Below are 23,044 nucleotides of genomic sequence, written 5' to 3'. Positions count from 1 at the left end.
TTATAGACCCTACTCACAAAAGGAAATAATGGCCTTTTGGAGATTAACCCAAAATGCACTCTAACATTTCAAGACAAGTGTTCAATGTCTCGTACCTTCAAGGACAACAAAGGCGGCACATGGAGGCCAAGATAAATCTTCCACAATTTATTCAACAACTGAAACATTTTGAGATGTGTCATGTGACTGCTGTACAGTGGGTGAAGCAAAGACCAAAGCTTTTGTTTTTGTTTTTTTACATGCACATGGTCTCGGCCCAGATGCAGGCTATTGAATCAGAACTTTGTGTATGGTACGTCATGTGTTTCCTTTTTAAAAATCACACCGCTTGGAATACAGGCGCTGACAAAAAGCTCAACAACAACCAGTTGAATGAAATACACAACATATTCTGTTGGATTTTAAAACATAAGGGGGGTAAAAACCTGGAGAAAATGAAGTTGCAAAAACGAGAAACATCCCATAACTGGCGCCGGGTGGATGAAGATGTGAAGTATGCACATGTTAGTTTTTAAATTATTGTAAATTCTATAGAAAAACAAAAAAACGAAGTCACACACTCGGCAAACAAGAGACATTCTTCTGTGCAGGTGATCCGGTGTTCCTCCCCTTTGAGGAAATAGTGGATATTTTAAGTGTGTGGGTGGGTGGGGGCTGGGGGGCATGGTCAGGGGAGGAGAACACGGGATCAGTGCAGCAGGTTTGCAACGGGGCAGCCGCCTGTTTATACATAGCACTTCCTGATCAAGTCCCAAAATGTTTGCATGTCGTGCAGCTGCACTGGTGCAAGACCCCCCCATGTCGCTCTGTCCTACTGCCTTTGCTTTACTCCGATAATCTTACATTGACCCCCCCCCCAACCCACCTCCCTCATCGCTGCCGCCGCCCGAACACCCTGCACGTGTGCGGGTCATGTGAGAGACCAGACTACTGGTGGGCGCACTGGACCCCCGGCCCGTGGTGGCCGCCCTCCTCGTCGGAGCTGTCGTTGTAGGCTTCCCTGCGGCCGCCCGATGTGGAGCTCTGGCTGACGTCGTAGTCCTGCAGGTCCACCTCCTCCGTGTCGCCTGTGATGATGGGTGCCTCCGACCGCGACGGCAACATGTCCTCCAGCTCCTGCACGAGCACGTTGGTGCAGTTTAGCCTCGTGTCGCTAAGGGACTTTTTCTCTGGCTGGACTTTTTGCATGCACAATGAAAACTAGTTTTGGAAATATTAGCAATTACATTACCATTACCATTTTTGACTTCTATTTCTGACTAAAGAGACTGAAATGAAAATAAAACAATAATGGACAGATAAATCGACTACTATGCGAATACAACCAAAAAGCAGCCAAGTTCAGTCAACGATAGTTGTGCGTCCTACCGTTAGTTTCTCCGGGCTGATCCAGTTGCTGCTGGGGAACTGGACATCAAATTTGACGTACAAGTCTCCTTTCTCAAAGGGGTTTCGGTACTGAGGCATGCCCTCCCCTCGTACTACCCTCACCGAGCCTGCATTGTGGGACAGCACACAACAGTTTGTGGGGCGAGCGCTGAGAGATTGGATCGTGTGGGCTGCCGTCACGGGGGTACGTTACCTGGCTCAATGACCTTCCCCGCCGGGTACTTGACCACAATCTGTCTGCCGTCTAAATGCTTCAGCATGAACTGGAAGCCGCACAGCGCCTCCACCAGGCCGATCTTGTGGGTCATAAACAGGTCGTTGCCGTCTCGCGTGAACGTCTGAGCAAAGGACACACAAGGAACGCCAGGTTCAAACTCCCAAGCACCTCTGGTTGGCTGGTCGGTGTTGAAAGTTGTCCCGCCCCGTGGGGCTTGTAGGACAGGGTGGGCGTACTTTGAGTCGCAGGCCACATTGGGTTACAAATATTTGACGGTGGGACTGCCTATCCATAGGTGGCATCAAGCAGAACGACACACTTGCTCACAGTGCAACAAAAACAAAACATCCACGTGAAGTTAACGCATCACATGTACGTTGAAAGTTATTTCCAAAGGCCCGCAAGGCATGCTGGGTCGTCCAGCTGCGACTAGGAAGAATGACACATTGGATATGAAGATAATGTTAACTCCTTTACTTGGGAGAAAGATGGCTACAGGCTACCCAGCATGCCTTGCTGCTGGAATACATGGGTGGTTTTTTTTGCCACGGGTATTGTGTGTAGATATTTTGCCTGTGTGTTGACGTGTTGTGTTGTTGGATGGCTTTTTCGTACAAGCTAGAGATTGCATCGGACTAGTTTGGCGACTCAAGACTGCAAGTACTGTTGTCGGCTAGTTTCCATGTTAAAGGTTCAAAAGAGGAATTTGGTGGGCCTGATGTGGCCCGTGGGCTGCATTTTGCCCACCTCTGTTGCAGGCTAACCTGGCCTATGCTCACGGAGCACCTACAGGCAAGGCTGGGTATTGCACCAACTTGACATGACTGACCACAAGTGGAGCACCAGAAGCTGCCTGCTCTTGGGGGAAGTGGTCTGTCGGGGTGGGGGCCAAGGTTGCTCAGTCTGTTGTTCCAGTCTAGCAGCTTTCCTCAAGGTAGCAATTAAATGTGACAACGCTAGAGTTACGTTTCAGTTTGGAAGACCGACGCTGCTGATTCATCATGGTAGAGATGTTCTGACAGGTCATTCCTGAAACACCAAGTCTATTCCGAGTACTTTGTCTCGTCTTTGTCATGGTGACATCCTGGATCTGTCAAGACAACCTGACGCTCAAGTCAAGAGGTGTGAAGCAGAGTCTGCTGGTGACTGCTGAGACAAACACGGCTTTGCACCAAGGCAGCACTGCTTTCAGACCAGCCGCGTGTTGAAGGTTTACCAACAAAGCACCATTACTCCACAAGCCTTTGGTTCTAAACATGCCCGAATAAAGAATGTGGGGGCAGCCGGTGTTCCTACCTCGTGCTCTTTCTCCTGCAGGACGAGGACGATGTCGCCTGGTTCCACTCCGGGCGCCTGGTCCGCCTCGCCGCCAAAGGTGATTTTCTGTCCGTGCTTCATGCCTTTGTCCACATGCACCTCCAGGATCTTCACCTCCTTCACCACCTTCTTGCCTTCACATTTCTTGCAGCGGTCTTTCTCGCTGATGACCTCGCCTGTGGGCGTGTCAGGAAGCAAACAGGAAGCGTGAAACCAAGCGGAGAGCAAAAACACGGGCAGAGCTGTGTGACTGCGGGCCTACCTTCGCCGTTACAGTCGGTGCACATGGACTGCATCTGTTGGACCATACCGGGGGCCAGCTGCCTGATCATGATGCGCATGCCACGCCCTCGACACGCGCTACATTTTTGCACGGCGCCAGTCTTGCCGCCCTGCCTGCATATATACATTGTATATACAAATTAGGAATTCTGTCATGAAGGAGCGTATACATGTAGAGATGACTAGGACGTACCCGTTACAAGTGCTACAAAGTACATTCTTGCTGAGTTGTAGTTTGGTCGTCTTTCCGTTGTAAAGGTCCTCCAGTGACACTCTGCAAGGAAGAAAAATATTTATTTCGAGATAATTGTCTGTGTTTCTTTTCAGAAGCTGTATTTCATGAAGAAACACCTCATTAGGCAAGTTTAGCACCGCAAACATACAGGGCTCGACAATAACGATGTACCGATGGCCCGGGGCAAGTTAAAACAAAATTGGGGCAAGTAAATCAATCAGTGATATTCCCGTCGGGCAAGTGCACTTTGGCATTCCATACTGCCAAGAGTTTTTTTAAAAGCGGTTCTTGTTGGGTGTTGGTAAAACACGGACTGCGTAATTCCGCTGGTAATTTGCAAACCAATCCTTGCAAATCTTGAAATGGACCAATCAGAATCGTTTATTTAGACCGCGGTCCGTAATCCACAGTCCGTGTTTTACCCACACCCGTTCTTGTTCGCGATCAACCAGTCAGCGATGGTTTGACTCGGAAAACATCTATCATGGCGTCCCTGCCAACATGGTCTAATTCTTCAACAACTTGTGAAGGAAAACAGCAAAAAGTGATGAACCAGTGCCTCCTAAACAAGTATTTTATTAGCGGCAGCAAATCAAATGATGGCACAGGTGAGTGAATCACATTGCTGTGACAATTTGAAGTGGTCACAATGAAACACCACCGATTAGATCCAATACCAAGTGCTGATTTTGCACAAGCTACAAAATCTAGCGCTTCCATTTCTCTGTGTATTTTTCTCACCTTTGCTTCACAAATTATTGTTTGACCATTGAGCATTTTTTTCTGGATTAAAAACACTTTACTAGTACACAAATGTCTCTATTCAATAATGTTTCATTGTAGTGTACAACTTATAAATATCACTGCTTATTACGACTACGATGTGTAAGGTAGTATGGCATGCCATGTTAACATACATCTCCACAATTTTTCAGACATTCCTCCAAATACAATGCATCAGTACTATTATCTGATGAATTATCAGCATATATTGATATATGATATCATTATGGCAGTCTTTTCATTTTACATGGGGCAAGTAGTTCTCACCTTAAGGATTCCCCATGGGCAAGTCATTTTTGTTTTTAATGTAGAGCCCTGACATACTGTAAATAGTGTACTTTTCACACAAACTATTCCCACAATATGAATGATTTGGATTGCATGAGAAAGCGGAAAGGAAAACATGCACGTTTAATGTTTAGCAATATGGAAGTCTGTGTCAGGTCCAAGCGGGACTTACTTGAGCGGATGCACCATGTCCTCCCCTCTCCTCCGCCCACCGTTACGGGAGCGGCTGCTCTGGCCTCCCATGAAGCCAAAGAGTCCGCCGCCGAAGATGTGCGAGAAGATGTCGTCCATGCCGGGGCCGCCCCCTCCGCCTTCCCGCAGGCCCTGCTCGCCATAGCGGTCGTACAGCTCCTTCTTCTCGGGGTTGGTCAGCACCTCGTAGGCGAAGCTGATTTCCTTGAACTGAGTTAGAAATGTTGAAGGTTAGTAAATCATGGAAGGCAAAAAAAAGAAAAGTTATGCTAACATGACATCTCAACTCGGTGAGGGCAGGAAGGTGCAACAACATGTGACTTCCTAACTGGAGCCCCTAACCTGTTCGCCACATGCCATACGTTTGCTTACAAAATCTGCAGCCAACAACAGATGTGATGTTGTGGAAAAATGTCACCGTGTGTTAACAATAGTACATAGAAACACTGACAGGGTGAAATACTTCTTAGAAACCTTCAAATAGTAATATCTGTCCTACGGAGCCACGTACGGCTGCTCCTTACTGTGGTTTTGTTTGCGATGAGACCACTAATGACACCACTAAACTGCTTGATTTTTACTGTCGCTTTGAGCGGATCCACAACCTGGCAAGCAGAGAGAATGTTCAACGTTGCCGTCTGCTGGAGAACACCCCCGGACAAAGAGGACACACAGGCTAATACCGTGAGGATGTAAAAGCACATACACTGAGGCTTTTCACACAAAACACACTTCTTGTCCCAAGATGAGAAACAATAAATCAGAACAACCGCCAGGCACCACGGGGATGCCTCCGGATGGCCGAGGTCATCGTGTGACCCGGTCCATCTCACAGCAGAGACACTGGAAGAAATATGCGAGGGCTGTTGAACTGTTACAAAAAGATTAATTTTGCCATCACAAGACTAAAATGAATACGTACAGCCTCATTCCCGAAAGTGACGTCATCGGGGTGCAGAGTAAACAAACGCTTCGAGGTAGATCGCCGACTTGGGTCAGTATATTCATCAAAATAGCAGTTAGCGCAATGACCTACTGATGACACAGATGGAGCTCGGGAGATGGCCACTGTTCTTTTCAGTGATCATTTCATTGTTGACCACTTCAAAGGAACACCTTTACAAGAAGCATTTGAAAGTACGGTGTCAACACATTTTGAAAAAGGATGTTATTGTGCCGGTACACCGGGAAAAACACCCACTACATCAAGGTTGGCACAAGACAGTAAGTCATGTCTTGTTTACATAAACACAATTCCATGATAACGACAAGGCTGCTATGCATTGACGGAGATATGTTTACATTCATCCTTGATGTGAGGCCACATGTATAGCCATTAAAACACGCTATGAAACCCCCTTTATGCTCGTTAAGAAGCCAATTTAAAACAATAAATGAAGGATGAGCAACTCCAGAGTAATTTACACTTCCCATTCTCTGTTTTAAAGGCAACCAATCTCCCGTGTCTTAAGTCTATGTTCTGAAAGTTCTGTTTCGTCTCCAAATGTTCTCTCGTCCCAAACTATCAACACATCGCTGAAATCTTGGCAATAATCAGTGTAAACGTCCTCTGACTCGTACTCGAACTGCAATCTGCTTCACTTATATGCTAGGACTACGTTAAAAAGCCATAGCATTTCAGTATGTGGAATCAAACTATGGAATGGATTGAGTGATGAGCCAATTCAAGAAACAATACAAGCAGTTGATGTTTGCTAAATACAAGGATGAAGAGTCTTGAACCAGTCATGATGTGCTATATATATCGCTATATTGACACTTACTATGGTACCCATTATGGCATTGGATGCTCATATCACCTCGTACTTCGGTACATGACAAAAATATAATAAAATAAAAAAAAAACAACCTCAAACTATATTAGGAAAGCAGGAAGTGAACAAATGTAATAGTTACTGATTGTAAAAGTACCAGACGGAGGGGTAGGATTTAATAAGCTTTGCTTCTTCCTACTCCTTTTGGACATGTAGAACTGGGAACTGATTATGGGATGCACTCAATTGTAATCTGATGCATGTTCAAATGAAATAAAACCATTACCATTACCATGAACCACAAGTGTCACTTTTGCTAATTCACCATTTGCCTTCTAAAATTAAACTATATAGAACGTAATTAAAACAATATATAGTACATTTATGAAAAGTTGATAAATCACCCTTTAATAATCCATCCTGTTTGACCTTAGAGCTCAGACTGTAAATTGTCAAAAATATACATTTTATGATCTTACCTTGTCGCCGGCGTTGGGGTTCTTGTCAGGGTGGTACTCTTTGGCCAGCTTCCTGTACGCCTGAGGAGATAAGGTTATCGCCTATCAACATTGGCCATTGATGACACGTGCTTCATTTCCCGGTATCACACGGAAGACAACAACACCAACCGTGACGTCACGGTCTGTGCGGATGACGCAAGGGCACGTGATAAAAAGTAAGAAAAGTAAGCTGTACACACGGTATAGCAGAAAAACAACGCATTTATTCTTTACACGAAGGTCTGAAGAACGGGTGTGCATATGATACCGTGAACATACAAATGCAATATCCACCAGATTAAATAGTTTCATGTATAATAGATGTATGATATATATATATAGGCGAAATGACGATCTGAAACGGTCGCTAGCGTCATGCTAGCAGAGGGCAATAGTGTAGCTACAATATAAATATAACTGAATTTACAAGATGACAGATATGAATTTATAGAAGTTATAGTGTGAAGACGACTATGACACTAAAAGGTCAACCAAAATGCTATAGCTTACATTGACATATTGCTGATGTTCAAATAGCTGCTCTAAGAATTTTGGATAAATGTGCCCAAATGCGGCGTTTGAGTACTTCCATCATTCCCGTATTTGTTTTTTTTAAATATATAAATTATTGGAACTTAAGTGCCATGTCGAAGCTTTTAAGAAGCCACAGCTCTTGCAGGCTTAGCTACCAGGCAAACACCTGCACTGTTGCTACGGAGAGGTCAGCCAATAAACAAACAAATTCACAGTTAAACAAACTACCGCGAACTTCCACTTGATGTGTTTAATGTCAAATAGAATTGAAACAAACTTAAACAAAACGGTGAGACAAATGGCGTTTCCAGCCGGATCGTCACATGAGCATCCAGGCCGGTTAGCTTGACGAGCTAGCTAGCGGCTCATGCTAGCCACCTAGCTAACGACGCACTTCCTGATTACATTTTTCCAGGCGACCCGGCTCCACTAAGACGCTCGGCGCGTCCCACCGGCGGATCCGTCGGGGCCGCTCCCGCGAACTCACCTTCTTCAGTTCGTTCTCGGAGGCAGACGGAGACACGCCGAGGATGTCGTAGAGCTTTGTATCGACAACATTAGCCATGGCGTCGCTGCAGATGTTGCTTCAGCGGGGAAGGTGGACGGACAAAGACCGAGCCGGTGGAAAATGTTTCGCTCGCCTCCTGCCTCCACTTCCGGTGAGTCAACGTTGTCCCACGCTCGCTGTCGCCACCGAGCGGCTGAGATCTGGCATTGCATCCACAAATTGACAAATGTCCAATTGTGATTAGCATTTTTTTTGAAGTTGTTGGGAGTTTATAAAATTTGGGAATCAGTCTTTTGAATGCGTCCCTCGCTGGAAAAAGTTTGGAACATTTGTGGTGGGAACTGAAATTATGAGTTGCCAAGCAACAGCCTCAAAACCTTCAAGATTTGTAAAGCTATATAATAAAATAAAAGGTAAGCCATAAATATGCATACAGTTGGCTGCATATGGATGATATTTTAGTGTCATGGAGAGGATGAGAAGTATCGTTCATGTCCTCACCCACAGCCAAAAAGAGGTCAACAAGATCATTGTGATTATCGTTCATGTCTCGACAGAGGGGGTTTCTATTTAGGGCCGGGTGTGCGTCACACGAGGAGCACATCAGCAAAGACTAACATGTTTGTGAAGGTGACATCTTTTAGAAGGCCGCCCGCAGCGCCGTAGCAGACAAATGCATCATGGCAGCAAAGGAAAGGCCGAATGCAATCGGTTGTGCTGTAAACACTCATTGTAATTTCTCCACCGCTCTGCATCACGATTTGCTCGCCCTGAATCAGGCGATTTCTCCATTGTTCCACATGAAACATGAATGACATTATTTACATTTTTCGTTTTCTGCCTTGATGCTGCCTGATTTTCCTGGCTTGTTTTGAACATATTTTGGCATTAAAGAACAAAAATGAGGCCAAATCTTACAGAATTATACACATATAATCATTATTGCTGCTCTATATATAGATATGCTGTTTATTTTTGTAATATACTGTATTATGTTATATTATGTATTATAATGTATTTGATTTATTGTTACAGATGTTATTATGCATAGGATTTGCTGTTATATGTAATATGTAATCATATACACTATAACTTTAAATAAGTGACAATTAAAATAAGCTAAATTACAACATATGTGAAGTTAAACAGAGGCTGAAATAATAAGATGTAGAATCAACAGTAAGCTGAGAAAGCAGACTGGGCGGAGCTAATTTAAAGGGCCGGAGCATCAAAATGGAAGCACACAACACTGTGGAGCGACTAAGTAAGAATGCTCCAATAACGCTGGCGCAGCTTGGTGAGTAAGTTGTCTTTTAATCCAACAGCATGAAATCATACAACCAGTGGTTAAATCGTCGTCATCATCATCATCATCACCATCATCATCACCATCACCCTCACCACAAACCCCGTTGTCTCTTGGGAAGCGAGTTGTGCTTGTTTTACATTTCACAAGAGGGCATTTTCCCAAAAATAACAGCTTCTTTCGGGGCGAGGCGGGGGATATATGGAGAGGAGAATGTTCCCCACACTTCATGTTACCTTTGTATAAATGGTTCTATTTCTTACCAAAATAAGAGTCTTTTGGTGTGCTCGTCCAGGAGTCCAGTCCTGCAAAGCTTAAAGGTACAATTTGTACCAAAAAGACAATTTCAGCCATGACGTTCGTTCTTGCAGTACCACTGCGGTCCTCAGGAGGCGGCACTGTGCAGCCAAAAGAGGGCGCTAGCGCACTTGAGTCTGTTGTACTTCAACTATTTTGTTTTCCCCGCCTGGTGCCGCTCGGTCACGTGTTTGATTCCGCATGTAAACGTTTGGCTCGGTCAAGACCTGGTCTCGACGCTGCCAGATTATTACAGTTAGCGACATTAGCAACTCCCTCCGTTGCTATGTTTGTTAGCATTGTTTCCCCCGCAAGTGGCGAAACCAAACATCCTCCTGCTCGCGTTCCTGCCACCGCTAAAAGACGTTAGCCATGTTGTGTTTTTGGTTGTTTTACCAAGCGAAATGGAGCCAATTTTACGAATGTTGGGGGCCAGAGAAAGCAGCTGTAGGTGGTAAAGCGCTGTAAAGTTGCAATGTGGCATTCAGGGAGCCCAGGATTTTCACGTTTGTGTTGTAAAATCCGCCTGGCAACCATCAGAAAGGAGTTTAAAAAGCCAAGCGTTGGTGACGAGGCAGCTGAATGTTGGTTGCAACTGTTAAGGGGACACAGTAAAAGAAATAAATGATTAGAAGACACGCTTATACATATACGTTTCTATATATCATGTACGCTATTTGTGCACGGCAGGTGAGTGGATGTAAAAAGTCTCCATGGATTCATTGGAGTTGTCTCTCGGTCTCTGCGGACAGCGAACGTCACGTCCCGTCTCCCCGAACAGAAGATCTAGAAGTCCATGGACATGGAGCGCTGCTGGGGGTCAACCACGGAGGTGCTGTTCCGAGAGCTGTTCCCGCGGATGGTGAGGGTTCCGCAGGCTCCCGCCATCCCGCCGCCGATGCCTCCGGCAATGCCACTGGGCCCCGCCATCGCCATCCCCCCCGGCATGCCCATTCCCCCGGCCATGGCCACGCCTCCAGTAATCCCAACCGCTCCTCCGATGCCTCCTCCCGCGATGCCGGACGCTCCTCCGATGCCTCCGGTGGCTCCTCCTCCGCCTCGCCCGTAGATCTCGCAGGGGATCTCCTCGGTGACGCGGTCCTCGATGACCTGCTGGTCGCAGTCGTGAGTCTGTGAGTGCTGCTTGTAGCCGTAGCAGCTCTTCTTGTAGGTGCCGGTGGAGTTGAAGGTCTTCATGGGCGGCGGCTTGGAGAAGTCGTTGTGGTAGGACAGCTCCATGGAGCTCAGGGTGGTGCGGCTGTGCTTCATGCTGCCGCCTCCGCCGCCCGTCGCCACCGAGCCCTGCGAGCCGCAGTGGTGCTCGTGGACGCAGCGCGACATGGTGGACGAGCGCCGCACCTTGTGGAAGCTGTCCAGCTCCTCGGACAGGTCGGCCATGTCTGAAGACATCTCCTTGTCACGCAGGGAGAAGAGCTCGTAGTGCGGCGGGTCGAAGACCTCCTGGAGGCCCGCCTTGTTGAAGACAGCGGGCCGACGGGCCACCACCTTGGTGAGACAGGAGACATTTAGGTGCGGTGTACTCGGCCACAGAAAAATGGCAGCATGTAACCCGTACGTAAACACATCGGGAAGCTACTACCGTAGATTCAGGTGTACAAGCCGCACGTGTCCCATCACAAAATGTGGCGTGCACGAGTCTGGTCTTTATTTGACGGGGGCAATCATGAGCTTTGAAAAACAAACCTGTCAACTCATTGGAATGGCAGCTCATTAGCCAATAGAACCGTCTGACTCAGTTCCATCTCACAAACAACGTTAAACGCAGCAACTGAACACTCAGCGTTATACCTCTGAATATACAAACATTTACCAAAATGAGTTAAAAAAGTTTTCCATCATGCAAGCATAGAAAATGGTGGATGGTGCTGCAATGCTCCCTCTGTCCACCAGAGGACCCTGAGCCCAAAGCCCAGAGGGAGGCTGACGTCATTGCAGCACTCCAATGAGTGCATTGACGCAATGACTTATGGGAAAACATCAAAATGTTGCCTTTCCCCCACATTTAAACTCATATTGTCCATGTTTGTATATTTGTCAGGTCCACCTTATGAGTGTTAGGTTGCCGTGTGATGGATTTAGTGTTGTTAATCAGTGTTCTTTGACAGATGACACTGTGAACCAGACGGTTATGTTGTACTGTCATAGATAAGGACCATCCCGCCATTTTAAATGCTTGACGAGCTTATTGGAGCTTGGAGTGCGCTGATCGTTCCTGATTGGCTCCTGCCGAAGAAAGCGCTATCGTCGCCTCAATGTCTCGCAAGCGGGACAACAATTAGTCAACAATAGTTCTGAAGTAAAGGAGATTACAGTGTCCCTAGTGGCCTGGCATGCACACGACATTCCCATCGACCGGCTTTATGGATCCAAGGATTGTGTTTCCTGTCTTCCAAAGTCCCACAAAGTCACCTTTTTCCTGGGCTGCTTCATCTGGACCAGAATGGAAATGATGAGAAGAACCAGGACTATCCCGGTGGAGACGCCGATGACCGTGCCGTGGGTCTTTGTGATCTGATGGAAGAGACCCCTGGATCGCTTCTCTAGACGGGACAGGAGGAAAACATGAATATCAAAAGTAAGGGTGATAATTATCGGCCTGATAATTATCGATTAGAGGGAATTATAAAATCATATTACATTAAAAATAGCTCATATAGCCGAAATTAAACCGATGAGACAGTTATCGGTAGCATATTGGTGTTGAGAAGCACAAAGTTCTGGGGTTGGAAAAAAGACAAAAAATCGAAAAAGAGCCTCTCTAATAGAAACCAGGAGCCGCCCAAGCGTGAACCTTCATCTGACCTTTGCAGTGATTTTCATCCCACGGGTACACGCAGTTCTGGACGCCGTTGCACACCAGCGAGTTGTTGATGCACATGTTGCTGTGGCAGAAGAAGGTGTTGGCGGAGCAGGGAGCTGCGGGCCAGAGAGAACGGACAGAAGGTGGAAATGAAAACCTCGCTGAGCGCATGGGGACAGCGGTGGGGGTGACTCGTCAACCCGAGACGAGGCGCATGATGGGAACGCTCTTGAAGATGAAAAGACACATGCAATCCGTGCTGAATGGAAAAGACGCATTCAAGTTCCGCCTGTGACGGTTTATGGGCGCGCTGATGAAAACAACATCAGCATTCACGAGGGGTTTCGACCCAGCGCGCCGTGCCAATTAATATCCTTGTCTAGTCAGGCGGTTAATGAAAATATTACGCCGCGCTAAACGGGGAAACGCTTTCCCGCCTGGAGATTCACACTCCTTTGTGTGCGTCACTAACACACACGCAAACGCACTTACGCAATAGCCAACATGACCTGCAGCGTGCAAATGTTTGTTTATCTCGGAGCAATTAGCCTTTATTAGCCACGACTGATGAAGACGACTGTGTTCCGGTAGGAGAGGCATCATTCAATAAAAGTGTCTCACTGCCCCCCCCCCCAGTTCCAAGTGGATTAAATGGCTCTATAACTACACAGCACACAAAAACACGTTAGAGGACCGCAAGGGACCAAAAGCGCCACACGGAGTCCATTAGGACGGAGGCCACTGCAGCATCCAATCCTGCAGCTTTTTAAATGAAACGGTGCTGATGTCAGGCTGTGTTTGCAATCAGATTGACCATTAAAAAGCAGCAGTTTATCCTCCTTATTATCATTTTATGGCATGTCATGTCTTCATTTATGGACCTACTGTATGCAAGCATATTATGGAGAAGATATCAAATGATTGTAGTTTGCTGCAAACCACTCTGCAGGCTTGAATATTTTCATGAAGCCATAACCAATATGAGTGATGAGTAGATCATCACTACAATAATAACATTAACAATGATGACAAATACCGACATTTAATCATGAAAAATGACATTTGAAGAAGAGGGAAGGCTGCTTGAAAAATGTTTTGTGATGCCGGTTGTGTAAATATTAATAACAGCACTCACGATGATGCAATTAGTAGCAGCATGGCAACATGCAAAATGTAATTGTATTTCATTTAGCAATATTATTTTCATAATAACTTTAGGACATTTTTTTTTTACATTTTTTACATTTACTTTTGCTTTTCCTGATGGTTGCTTTAAATATTTTTGGTGATGCTGAAGAAGGTTGAATAGCTATTACCAAAATATGAAAAACAGCATTCTGTATGATGTATTTAGTAGTAAAACAAGACCGCAATTGGTAATAATCACACTAATTAACATGCAATATTTGATTCTATTTTGTTGAAGAGGGTTTAAAATATACACCAAGATACCGCTTGGTGTTTTATTAATGGGCGGTGGCTTCATGTCCACGTTCAGGTAGATCGCTCGTGGAGGACGGGCTGACTCACGGTCCACAAAGGAAGTGAAGAGCATGCGGAAGCGGCTCAGTCGGCTCTTCTCGTCGGCCCACATGCGCACCACGCCCACGCCGTTCTCCAGCATGACGTCGTTGGCCACCGTACTGCAGAACTTGGCCTTCAGGTTCTCGATGGCGCTGCTGCCGTCGTAGATGGCCACAAAGTTCTTCTTGCACTCGTTGGAGTGCTCCATCTGGTACTCCATGAAGCGCAAGTAGATCTGCAGCCAGACAGGTAGGGGAGAGGATGAATGAATGTACTGTACGTGAATGGACAGACAGATGTTAACATTAAACATGTACTGTACGTGAATGGAGAGACAGATGTTAACGTTAAACATGTACTGTACGTGAATGGACAGACAGATGTTAACATTATACATGTACTGTACGTGAATGGACAGACAGGTGTTAACGTTAAACATGTACTGTACGTGAATGGACAGACAGATGTTAACATTATACATGTACTGTACGTGAATGGACAGACAGGTCTTAACATTATACATGTACTGTACGTGAATGGACAGACAGGTGTTAACATTAGACATGTACTATACGTGAATGGACAGACAGATGTTAACATTAAACATGTACTGTACGTGAATGGAGAGACAGATGTTAACATTAGACATGTACTGTACGTGAATGGACAGACAGATGTTAACATTAAACATGTACTGTACGTGAATGGACAGACAGGTCTTAACATTAAACATGTACTGTACGTGAATGGACAGACAGATGTTAACATTAAACATGTACTGTACGTGAATGGACAGACAGATGTTAACATTAAACATGTACTGTACGTGAATGGACAGACAGGTCTTAACATTAAACATGTACTGTACGTGAATGGACAGACAGATGTTAACATTAGACATGTACTGTACGTGAATGGACAGACAGGTCTTAACATTATACATGTACTGTACGTGAATGGACAGACAGATGTTAACATTAGACATGTACTGCATGTGAATGGACAGACATATGCTAACATTATACCTGTACTATACATGAATGGACAGACATATGCTAACATTATACCTGTACTATACATGAATGGACAGACATATGCTAACATTATACCTGTACTATACATGAATGGACAGACATATGCTAACATTATACATGTACTATACATGAATGGACAGACATATGCTAACATTATACCTGTACTATACATGAATGGACAGACAGGTGTTAACATTATACATGTACTGTACGTGAATGGACAGACAGGTGTTAACATTATACCTGTACTATACATGAATGGACAGACAGGTGTTAACATTATACCTGTACTGTACATGAATGGACAGACAGGTGTTAACATTAGACATGCACTGTACATGAATGGACAGACAGGTGTTAACATTATACATGCACTATACATGAATGGACAGACAGGTGTTAACATTAGACATGCACTATACATGAATGGACAGACAGGTGTTAACATTAGACATGCACTATACGTGAATGGACAGACAGGTGTTAACATTAGACATGTACTGTACGTGAATGGACAGACAGGTGTTAACATTAGACATGTACTGTACATGAATGGACAGACAGGTGTTAACATTAGACATGTACTGTACATGAATGGACAGACAGATGTTAACATTAGACATGTACTATACATGAATGGACAGACAGGTGTTAACATTAGACATGTACTATACATGAATGGACAGACAGGTGTTAACATTAGACATGTACTATACATGAATGGACAGACAGGTGTTAACATTAGACATGTACTGTACATGAATGGACAGACAGATGTTAACATTAGACATGTACTGTACATGAATGGACAGACAGGTGTTAACATTAGACATGTACTGTACATGAATGGACAGACAGGTGTTAACATTAGACATGTACTATACATGAATGGACAGACAGGTGTTAACATTAGACATGTACTGTACGTGAATGGACAGACAGGTGTTAACATTAGACATGTACTATACGTGAATGGACAGACAGGTGTTAACATTAGACATGTACTGTACATGAATGGACAGACAGGTGTTAACATTAGACATGTACTATACATGAATGGACAGACAGGTGTTAACATTAGACATGTACTATACATGAATGGACAGACAGGTGTTAACATTAGACATGTACTATACGTGAATGGACAGACAGGTGTTAACATTAGACATGTACTGTACATGAATGGACAGACAGGTGTTAACATTAGACATGTACTATACATGAATGGACAGACAGGTGTTAACATTATACCTGTACTATACATGAATGGACAGACAGGTGTTAACATTATACCTGTACTATACATGAATGGACAGACAGGTGTTAACATTAGACATGTACTATACATGAATGGACAGACAGGTGTTAACATTAGACATGTACTATACGTGAATGGACAGACAGGTGTTAACATTAGACATGTACTGTACATGAATGGACAGACAGGTGTTAACATTAGACATGTACTATACGTGAATGGACAGACAGGTGTTAACATTAGACATGTACTATACGTGAATGGACAGACAGGTGTTAACATTAGACATGTACTATACGTGAATGGACAGACAGGTGTTAACATTAGACATGTACTATACGTGAACGGACAAATGTTTGTGTCGTGTCTGTACGTGAGCAGACAAACAGAAGTTTGCATTATGTGGGTATGCAAACGGACAGACGTGTTTACAGACGTCTGTTTACAGACGCGTAAGGAGACCGAGTGGCCGAGGAGGACAGGACACCCACCTTGGACTGGGGCGGGGCCCTGATGGTCCAGATACAATCCAGAGCGTCTCCGGGCTTCACTCGCTTGGCCTCTTCCACCTGACTGGAGCGGATGATGCCATCGTAGCCGCCCAGCTCAAACTGGCAGTCTGGACCAGCGACAGCGAAAGCAAAAGCGACCAGTAGTTAGCATGTGGTTAGCATGTGGACCATGACGCCATGTCCATCAATATTCCAACTTTACAATAACAATAACAATAACATCTACAATAATTAGATTTAGCTCAACAAAATCAAATACAATTACAATTGAAATGATAATACCCCTTAAATACAATTTTATTAGTTTATTGATAGTGCTATTATGAATATTAATAGAATATTAATATAATAATGAATCATAGTTGTAGTGAAAACTCATTAAATGTCTAACAAAATATATCAAATAATATAAAGCATACCTGTTAAAGTAGTTTTATGATACTTGTTATATTGTCAAAAACAGTAAAAATAAATATAATCTGAAATAATATAAACAAATAAATGTAAAAAATATTGTAATTATTACAACAAATATTTTAATAATTAAATAATAATATGAATATGAATACATTATTAGTAGGCATGTCCGATATTGTCCAATTGTCCGCTTTGAGCCGATACCGATATGTGTAACATGAAATATCTCCTGTGGTGGAATGAACACATCCAGTATGTGTTGTATCCGATATCTCATTTTTATATTTATATATATATATAAATATTATACCCATAATTATTAGAATAATATTACAACAAATATGATTGAAAGTAATATGAAGTATAATACTAGGATATAATTGAAAGTATTATACAGTATAATCTGTGTGGAGTTTGCATGTTCTCCCCGTGCATGCGTGGGTTTTTTCCGGGTACTCCGGTTTCCTCCCACATTCCAAAAACATGCTAGGTTAATTAGCGACTCCAAATTGTCCATAGGTATGAATGTGAGTGTGAATGGTTGTTTGTCTATATGTGCCCTGTGATTGGCTGGCCACCAGTCCAGGGTGTACCCCGCCTCTCGCCAAAAGACAGCTGGGATAGGCTCCAGCACCCCCGCGACCCTCGTGAGGAAAAGCGGTAGAACATGAATGAATGAATAAATATAATAACAGACATCATAGGGCAGTGGCCCTCATGCTGGGGCCCTGAGGGAACATCCAGGGATCTCATTTGGGAAAAAGCCACTAGAAGAAAGTGAAAGTGAAATAAATAAAAGAAGACAAACATGGACTCAGCACTGCCACCCAAAACCATTCCCAAGAAGTTGGATGCAATAAGCTTGTCAACTTGGTGGGGGGACAAAGGAGAGGATGAGTATGATGAGAGAGAGAGATGAAGGATTTATGATGGAACAGAAGCCGATTAGGAGAACATCAGAGGAACAATGGCAGCGGGACGAGGTGGACAAAGGGAGTGCATTTCTTACAGTGTGCGCATGCGTGTGCGTGTTGTCATGCTAGCTGTCAAGGTGCATCTCCGGGAAAAGACGACAACACAAAGCGGACGCCGAGGAGCTTACCTGGGATGGGATTTAACAGTCCGCCCACATGCAGATGGAAGTCAGGGTCTACAAGAGGAAGAACGACAATCACGTCAATTCCAGCCCAGCAGGGGTGTCCAAAGTGCGGCTCGGGGGCCGTTTAGGGTTGTCCCGCGCCATTCTAACTGAAGCTAAACCTCAGAGGAAAAGGCGGAGTTGAAGTTACCCGCAACAAAGGTGTACTTGATCCTGAAGCCCAGGCCCTCCAGCTCCTCGTCGCTGGTGAACTTGATCCACATGAAGCGGCCGGTGGACGTCACTACGCCGGGGTTCTTGCCGCCGCAGAAGCGCTCCATGAGCGGCGAGAAGCCAAAGGGACCGTCGCGGATTTCGATGTGGTCGAAACGACACTCGAAGGACGGCTCGATGTAGTAGTTCTTGTCGAAGGCCAGCTGGATCCTCTGCCTGGGCAGCGCTGCTCAGACGCGGACAGAGGAGAGAGGAAATGCCCTTTTCGTCATGTTTGGATTTGGGCTCTGCCTTTCATTCAAAAGTGGACAAAACAGAACTTTTAATGAGGTCAAATAGATTTTCCTAAAGCGTCAGAACTTAAGGACGACACGGATGGCCGTGGATGCTAGCAACAACGTGACAATTATTGACATAAAAGACCAACACTTCCTGGTTGTCGGCTCCGCTACTTCCGGTCCGGTGGCGTCCGCAGCTCATATGCCAGACTAAAAGGCAATTATGTCGAAATAATAGCCAATGATGGCCTCCATCTGCCACCTCCCGGACCAGAGTCACCAGACGGGGTCTTTGCTGTGGCGGGCTGCCTAGCGCTCCCTGTCCACGGGGGGGCGCCATTGAGCCGCCATGTCGGCTCATCCATGACAACATGAGGAAGCAGCAGCAAAGATCACCTGCTGGGCGGCATCTTCATGCGTGACGCAGCAGAAGGTCTAGAGACCACATTTTATGCTGCAGTGTTAGCAATAACATTGAGACATTAATAAAGAAATATGTTACAAATACTAATAATAATTAATAGAGTCATTAACATCTCCAAAATATCATAAAAGTATGTCATTGTGTAAATATGTAAAAGATACATGATGACATCATGCTTTCTTGCCTGGTCCAGGCCACGCCCCCTATTTCCCTATTTCATCCCGCTGACTAACATCCCACAGGAAAGACCCCCTCCCTGGAGGAGGTGTTCCAGGTGAAGCTCATTCCCTGGTCCCCCAACACACTAGAGAAGAGGAGCTCACCTTCCAGGATGTACACGCACTCCTTGTTGGGGGGGTACGTGTTGGGGTAGTTGGGCGAGGTGAACACGCCGCCGTTGATGTTGCGGACCCACGTCCCGCACTCGTTCTGGCTGGGGCTCTGCTGGGCGCCATGGTCGCTCAGGGAGTCTTTGGGGGGGGAGGAAGCACAGCGACTTAGTGAGCAGCAATGCAGGAGGAGGAGAATGAGGAGAAGGAGGAGGAGAGGGGGGAGAAAGAAGGAGAAAGGAAAAGAGAATGAGGAGAAAGCAGGAGAAAGGAAAGGAGAAGGAGGAGAAAGAGCAAAAAGAACAAGAGAAGGAGGAGGAGAAAGGAGAAGGAGGAGAAAGAGCCGAAAGAACAAGAGGAGGAGGAGAAAGCAGGAGAAAGGAAAGGAGGAGGAGAAAGCAGGAGAAAGGAAAGGAGAATGAGGAGAAAGAACAAGAGAAGGAGGACAAGAAGGACCAAAGGTGAAGGAGAAAGAGGGTAAGAAGGACGGGGAGCAGGAGGAGGAGAAAAAAGGAGAAGAAAGATGAAGAAGAAAAGAAGGACTGAGACAAAGATGAAGAAGATGAAGTAGAAGATGGAGACCACAAAGGTGAATGAGGAGAAGACAACAAAGACGAGGAATACGACAAACTCAAAGACGACGAAGGAGAAGATAACAAAGATGACAAGGAAGAAGAACAAGACCAAAAGAAGACAAAGACAACAAAAAGGAGAAGAGGATGAATGAGAAGGTAAGGAGAAGAAGGTCAACAAGAAGAAGACAAAATGAAGAAATGGAAGACCAAGAAGACAAACGAGAAGAAGAAGAAGTGATGTTTACCTTTGGTTCTCTGTGCCAGAGCGAGGCCCTCTTCTATGAGAACAAGGAGGATCCACGCTGAACCCAACAGAGATTGATTAGAACATCCGTGCTTTCTATTTACGTATCCATCTACCTATCTACGTATCTGCGTATCCATCTACCTATCTACGTATCCATCTACCTATCTACGTATCTACGTATCCATCTACCTATCTACGTATCTACGTATCCATCTACCTATCTACGTATCTACGTATCCATCTACCTATCTACGCATCTACGTATCCATCTACCTATCTACGTATCTACGTATCCATCTATCTATGTATCTGCCTCTGCTTGCATGGCAACCAATCAGTGGGTTGTCATGGCGACGCACCAACAGCGTCTCCATTGGGTCCTACCATGGAAGAACCCTTTCACTTGAAATATGGATATTATTTACCAACATAACACCTGGAGCCATCTATATGATCATTAATGACAACAACACATAACCCTGGAATGTGCATGAAGCATAACTCAATACTGCTGTCTAGGAAAATACATGTAAAAACTATAAACATGAAATATTACCATCAAAATGCAAAATGATTGACATGCATGACAAGATTCCTGATGCTTCTTTTGTCTTTGTCCGCTGATTGGCTGGTACAGGTCACATGACACTGCTGAGTGCCCGTTTCTACTGCCGCGGAATGGCCCAATGAAAAGGATCCCTGTACCGCCATCATGGCCGCCGCTGAAGGCGAGCGCTCCAACACAACCAAAGGCAATTTGTGGACGACACAAACGTGTTATTTGTGTATTTGGGGGGGGGGGGGGTAGAGTCCTACTGTACTTACTCAAAGGGGGCTTGGTTTTCCGAACAAAAAACACGCGTGGCACGGCGGGCAAACTCCATAAGCGATAAAAACAAAAGTGCATTATTGCCGGGAAGCAAAATCAGCAAGGCGACTCCCCCCTGGGGGGTCATTTGTCCAACTCTTGGAGCCCACTTCCAATGCCTGCTACTCTCTGCAGTTGAGTGCAAGTGGCTAAAAGGCAGAGTTTGAGGGAAGATGTACGCCAGCGTGTTGGAAAGCGATACTTGTAATCCGCGCCGGGAGGGGGGGGGGGGGGGGGTGCACAGTCAAACATGAGCGGCGGCATTAGCTTCTTCCACCCTTCTACGCACCGCCCAGATGCCGACTGTCTGGCCCCGGTAAGCCGCCACAGACCCGATGATCCCCGCTAATGTTACATCACAGCAGCCAATCAAGCGGAAGGAAACCGGATGCAAGCTTATTGGAATGGAGGAGGAAGGATCACCTGTGTTGTAATGCATTGTAATGTGTCTCGGTGATGTCTTATGGGGACACTGTACCCAAGTTGGGGCGAATACATGCGGGTGATCGATCAACCAATCAACAAATCAATCAATCTCGAAGAAGGCTTGTCCGATAATGGAACCATCGAGGAGCGGCTCAATTGGCCGAATTCAAATCAATGATGACTTGTGTTCATTTTCAGTGTTTTGTACATTTGGGGCGTCTGACAGACCACACGACACGTCCCCTTTACGCCCCCCACACTTCCCCGAACGCGGCTCCCAAGTGCACCAATGGCCGTGCAACATGAGCCGAGGACACGCCGGTCCACTTCACGCACCACCGCACCAGAATACGCACGCAACATCAGATCGTGGATGATTCCAGAAGCAGGTTTGGTTAAATGTCTTCAATTTCTGAGTGGAATCTGGTAATGTATTCCAAATGAAGGAGCCTTACCTCTGTGCATTATTATTCTCTCTCCTGGTTGTGGTTCCGACCCAAATGCTCCTGTTCTAGCAGAACCTTCCAGCCGTGTCCATCTTCAGAGGACAACCAAAGTCCCACTTTCTCCTTCCTCCTCCACTGTCAGGGTAGCGGTACATCCATCACGCGTGTCCAACACCTGGCGGCTCCTCCTCGGCTTGGATGAGCGGTGACAAGCGGAGCCGTCAGCCGGCCATCGTCACCCGGAGCTCGGCTTCCGACTCCCGGGGCAGGTGAGAAAGGTGGAGGGGTATGCCTCGCCTCCTGCCAGGTGAGGTGAGGTATCCAAAAAGAGAGATAGAAAGGAGGAGAAGAGATAAAAGGGATGAAGATGAGACGACCTCCTCGTCCGTGTGCGCACTGAGGAGCGCGCAAGCATGAGGAGCATTTAAAGCTGCCCAACCAGTGGCTCGTCAAGCTTCCGATGACAGAGAACTTTCCTTTTCCGGTCGGCACCTTCAGAGTAAAATGACCCAATCAAATTCAATATAAAACTAACTTATCTTTGTGTAATAATACAACATGCTAACGTATTTTAGCTTCATATTTAACCGGTATCAATTGTGGCTAACAAAAACACAAGCCCCGATGCAAGCCTATCAAAATAAGGCCCTGGCTCTATAAAATATACAATATAATATATATGGAAATAGCGTGGATTTCCCTTTATTTTTCTATTCACGTATATAAAAATTCCATATTTTATATTTTATTTCAAGATCCAACATAGACATAGACGTTCTAAACTGATGCCATGGCAGTACTTTTACTTTGAAAGTCCCAACTTCCGGATGTGATCTGTCATGCTGAAGTCTCACCATTGAAGTGAAGGGGTGCTGGGTGGGTGCCAGGGGTGGGGGGGTAGGTATCCACCAGCTAAATAAGAAGGCTCTCATTGTCTTGCTGCATCATGT

At 45.3% G+C, this 23,044-nt stretch overlaps 2 protein-coding genes and 1 long non-coding RNA gene across 4 annotated transcripts; 1 reads left to right on the top strand and 2 right to left on the bottom strand.

The window, feature by feature from the left end:
- Positions 1 to 132: 132 nt before the first annotated feature.
- Positions 133 to 8,168, bottom strand: dnaja2a (DnaJ heat shock protein family (Hsp40) member A2a). Its single transcript, XM_058089434.2, has 9 exons — positions 8,000 to 8,168; positions 6,958 to 7,017; positions 4,684 to 4,913; positions 3,399 to 3,479; positions 3,186 to 3,319; positions 2,903 to 3,099; positions 1,583 to 1,727; positions 1,369 to 1,496; positions 133 to 1,116 (listed from the first exon to the last, which is right to left on the bottom strand). Exons 1-9 carry the CDS (start codon positions 8,075 to 8,077, stop codon positions 928 to 930), a joined length of 1,242 nt encoding a protein of 413 aa, XP_057945417.1. The 5' UTR covers positions 8,078 to 8,168; the 3' UTR covers positions 133 to 927.
- On the top strand, positions 7,108 to 14,252 carry LOC131139646 (uncharacterized). Its single transcript, XR_013629691.1, has 3 exons — positions 7,108 to 7,154; positions 7,928 to 8,171; positions 13,943 to 14,252. It is a non-coding gene; the product is annotated as an uncharacterized LOC131139646 (long non-coding RNA).
- neto2a (neuropilin (NRP) and tolloid (TLL)-like 2a) lies at positions 9,300 to 22,595 on the bottom strand. Of its 2 annotated transcripts, XM_058089430.2 has the most exons (10): positions 22,104 to 22,595; positions 20,353 to 20,409; positions 19,527 to 19,673; positions 18,479 to 18,727; positions 18,292 to 18,339; positions 16,752 to 16,879; positions 13,975 to 14,203; positions 12,447 to 12,560; positions 12,054 to 12,184; positions 9,300 to 11,129 (listed from the first exon to the last, which is right to left on the bottom strand). In XM_058089430.2, the coding sequence occupies exons 1-10, from the start codon at positions 22,111 to 22,113 to the stop codon at positions 10,410 to 10,412; spliced, it is 1,833 nt and encodes a 610-aa protein (XP_057945413.1). In that variant the 5' UTR covers positions 22,114 to 22,595; the 3' UTR covers positions 9,300 to 10,409. The 2 variants fall into 2 exon arrangements, with proteins under 2 accessions (XP_057945413.1, XP_057945414.1); XM_058089431.2 differs by lacking the exon at positions 20,353 to 20,409.
- Positions 22,596 to 23,044: the final 449 nt, after the last annotated feature.

Source organism: Doryrhamphus excisus, linkage group LG13 (assembly GCF_037039965.1).
Source record: "Doryrhamphus excisus strain RoL-2023G ecotype Guam linkage group LG13, RoL_Dexc_Guam_v1.1, whole genome shotgun sequence".
Lineage (NCBI taxonomy): Eukaryota > Metazoa > Chordata > Actinopteri > Syngnathiformes > Syngnathidae > Doryrhamphus > Doryrhamphus excisus.
The sequence above is the reverse complement of the archived record's forward strand: the minus strand, read 5'-3'. Positions and strand labels throughout refer to the sequence as shown.

Excerpts from the sequence above, each read along its gene's own strand:
- neto2a (XM_058089430.2), bottom strand. Across the intron at positions 19,674-20,352 it reads TCTGGCACAGAGAACCAAAG|ACTCCCTGAGCGACCATGGC; the intron begins GTAAACATCACT and ends CCCCCCCCAAAG. Across the intron at positions 16,880-18,291 it reads ACTGTTAAATCCCATCCCAG|ACTGCCAGTTTGAGCTGGGC; the intron begins GTAAGCTCCTCG and ends TCGCTGGTCCAG.
- dnaja2a (XM_058089434.2), bottom strand. The coding sequence starts at position 8,077 with ATGGCTAATGTTGTCGATACAAAGCTCTACGACATCCTCGGCGTGTCT. Across the intron at positions 7,018-7,999 it reads CCGAGAACGAACTGAAGAAG|GCGTACAGGAAGCTGGCCAA; the intron begins GTGAGTTCGCGG and ends TTATCTCCTCAG. Across the intron at positions 4,914-6,957 it reads ACCCCAACGCCGGCGACAAG|TTCAAGGAAATCAGCTTCGC; the intron begins GTAAGATCATAA and ends TTTCTAACTCAG.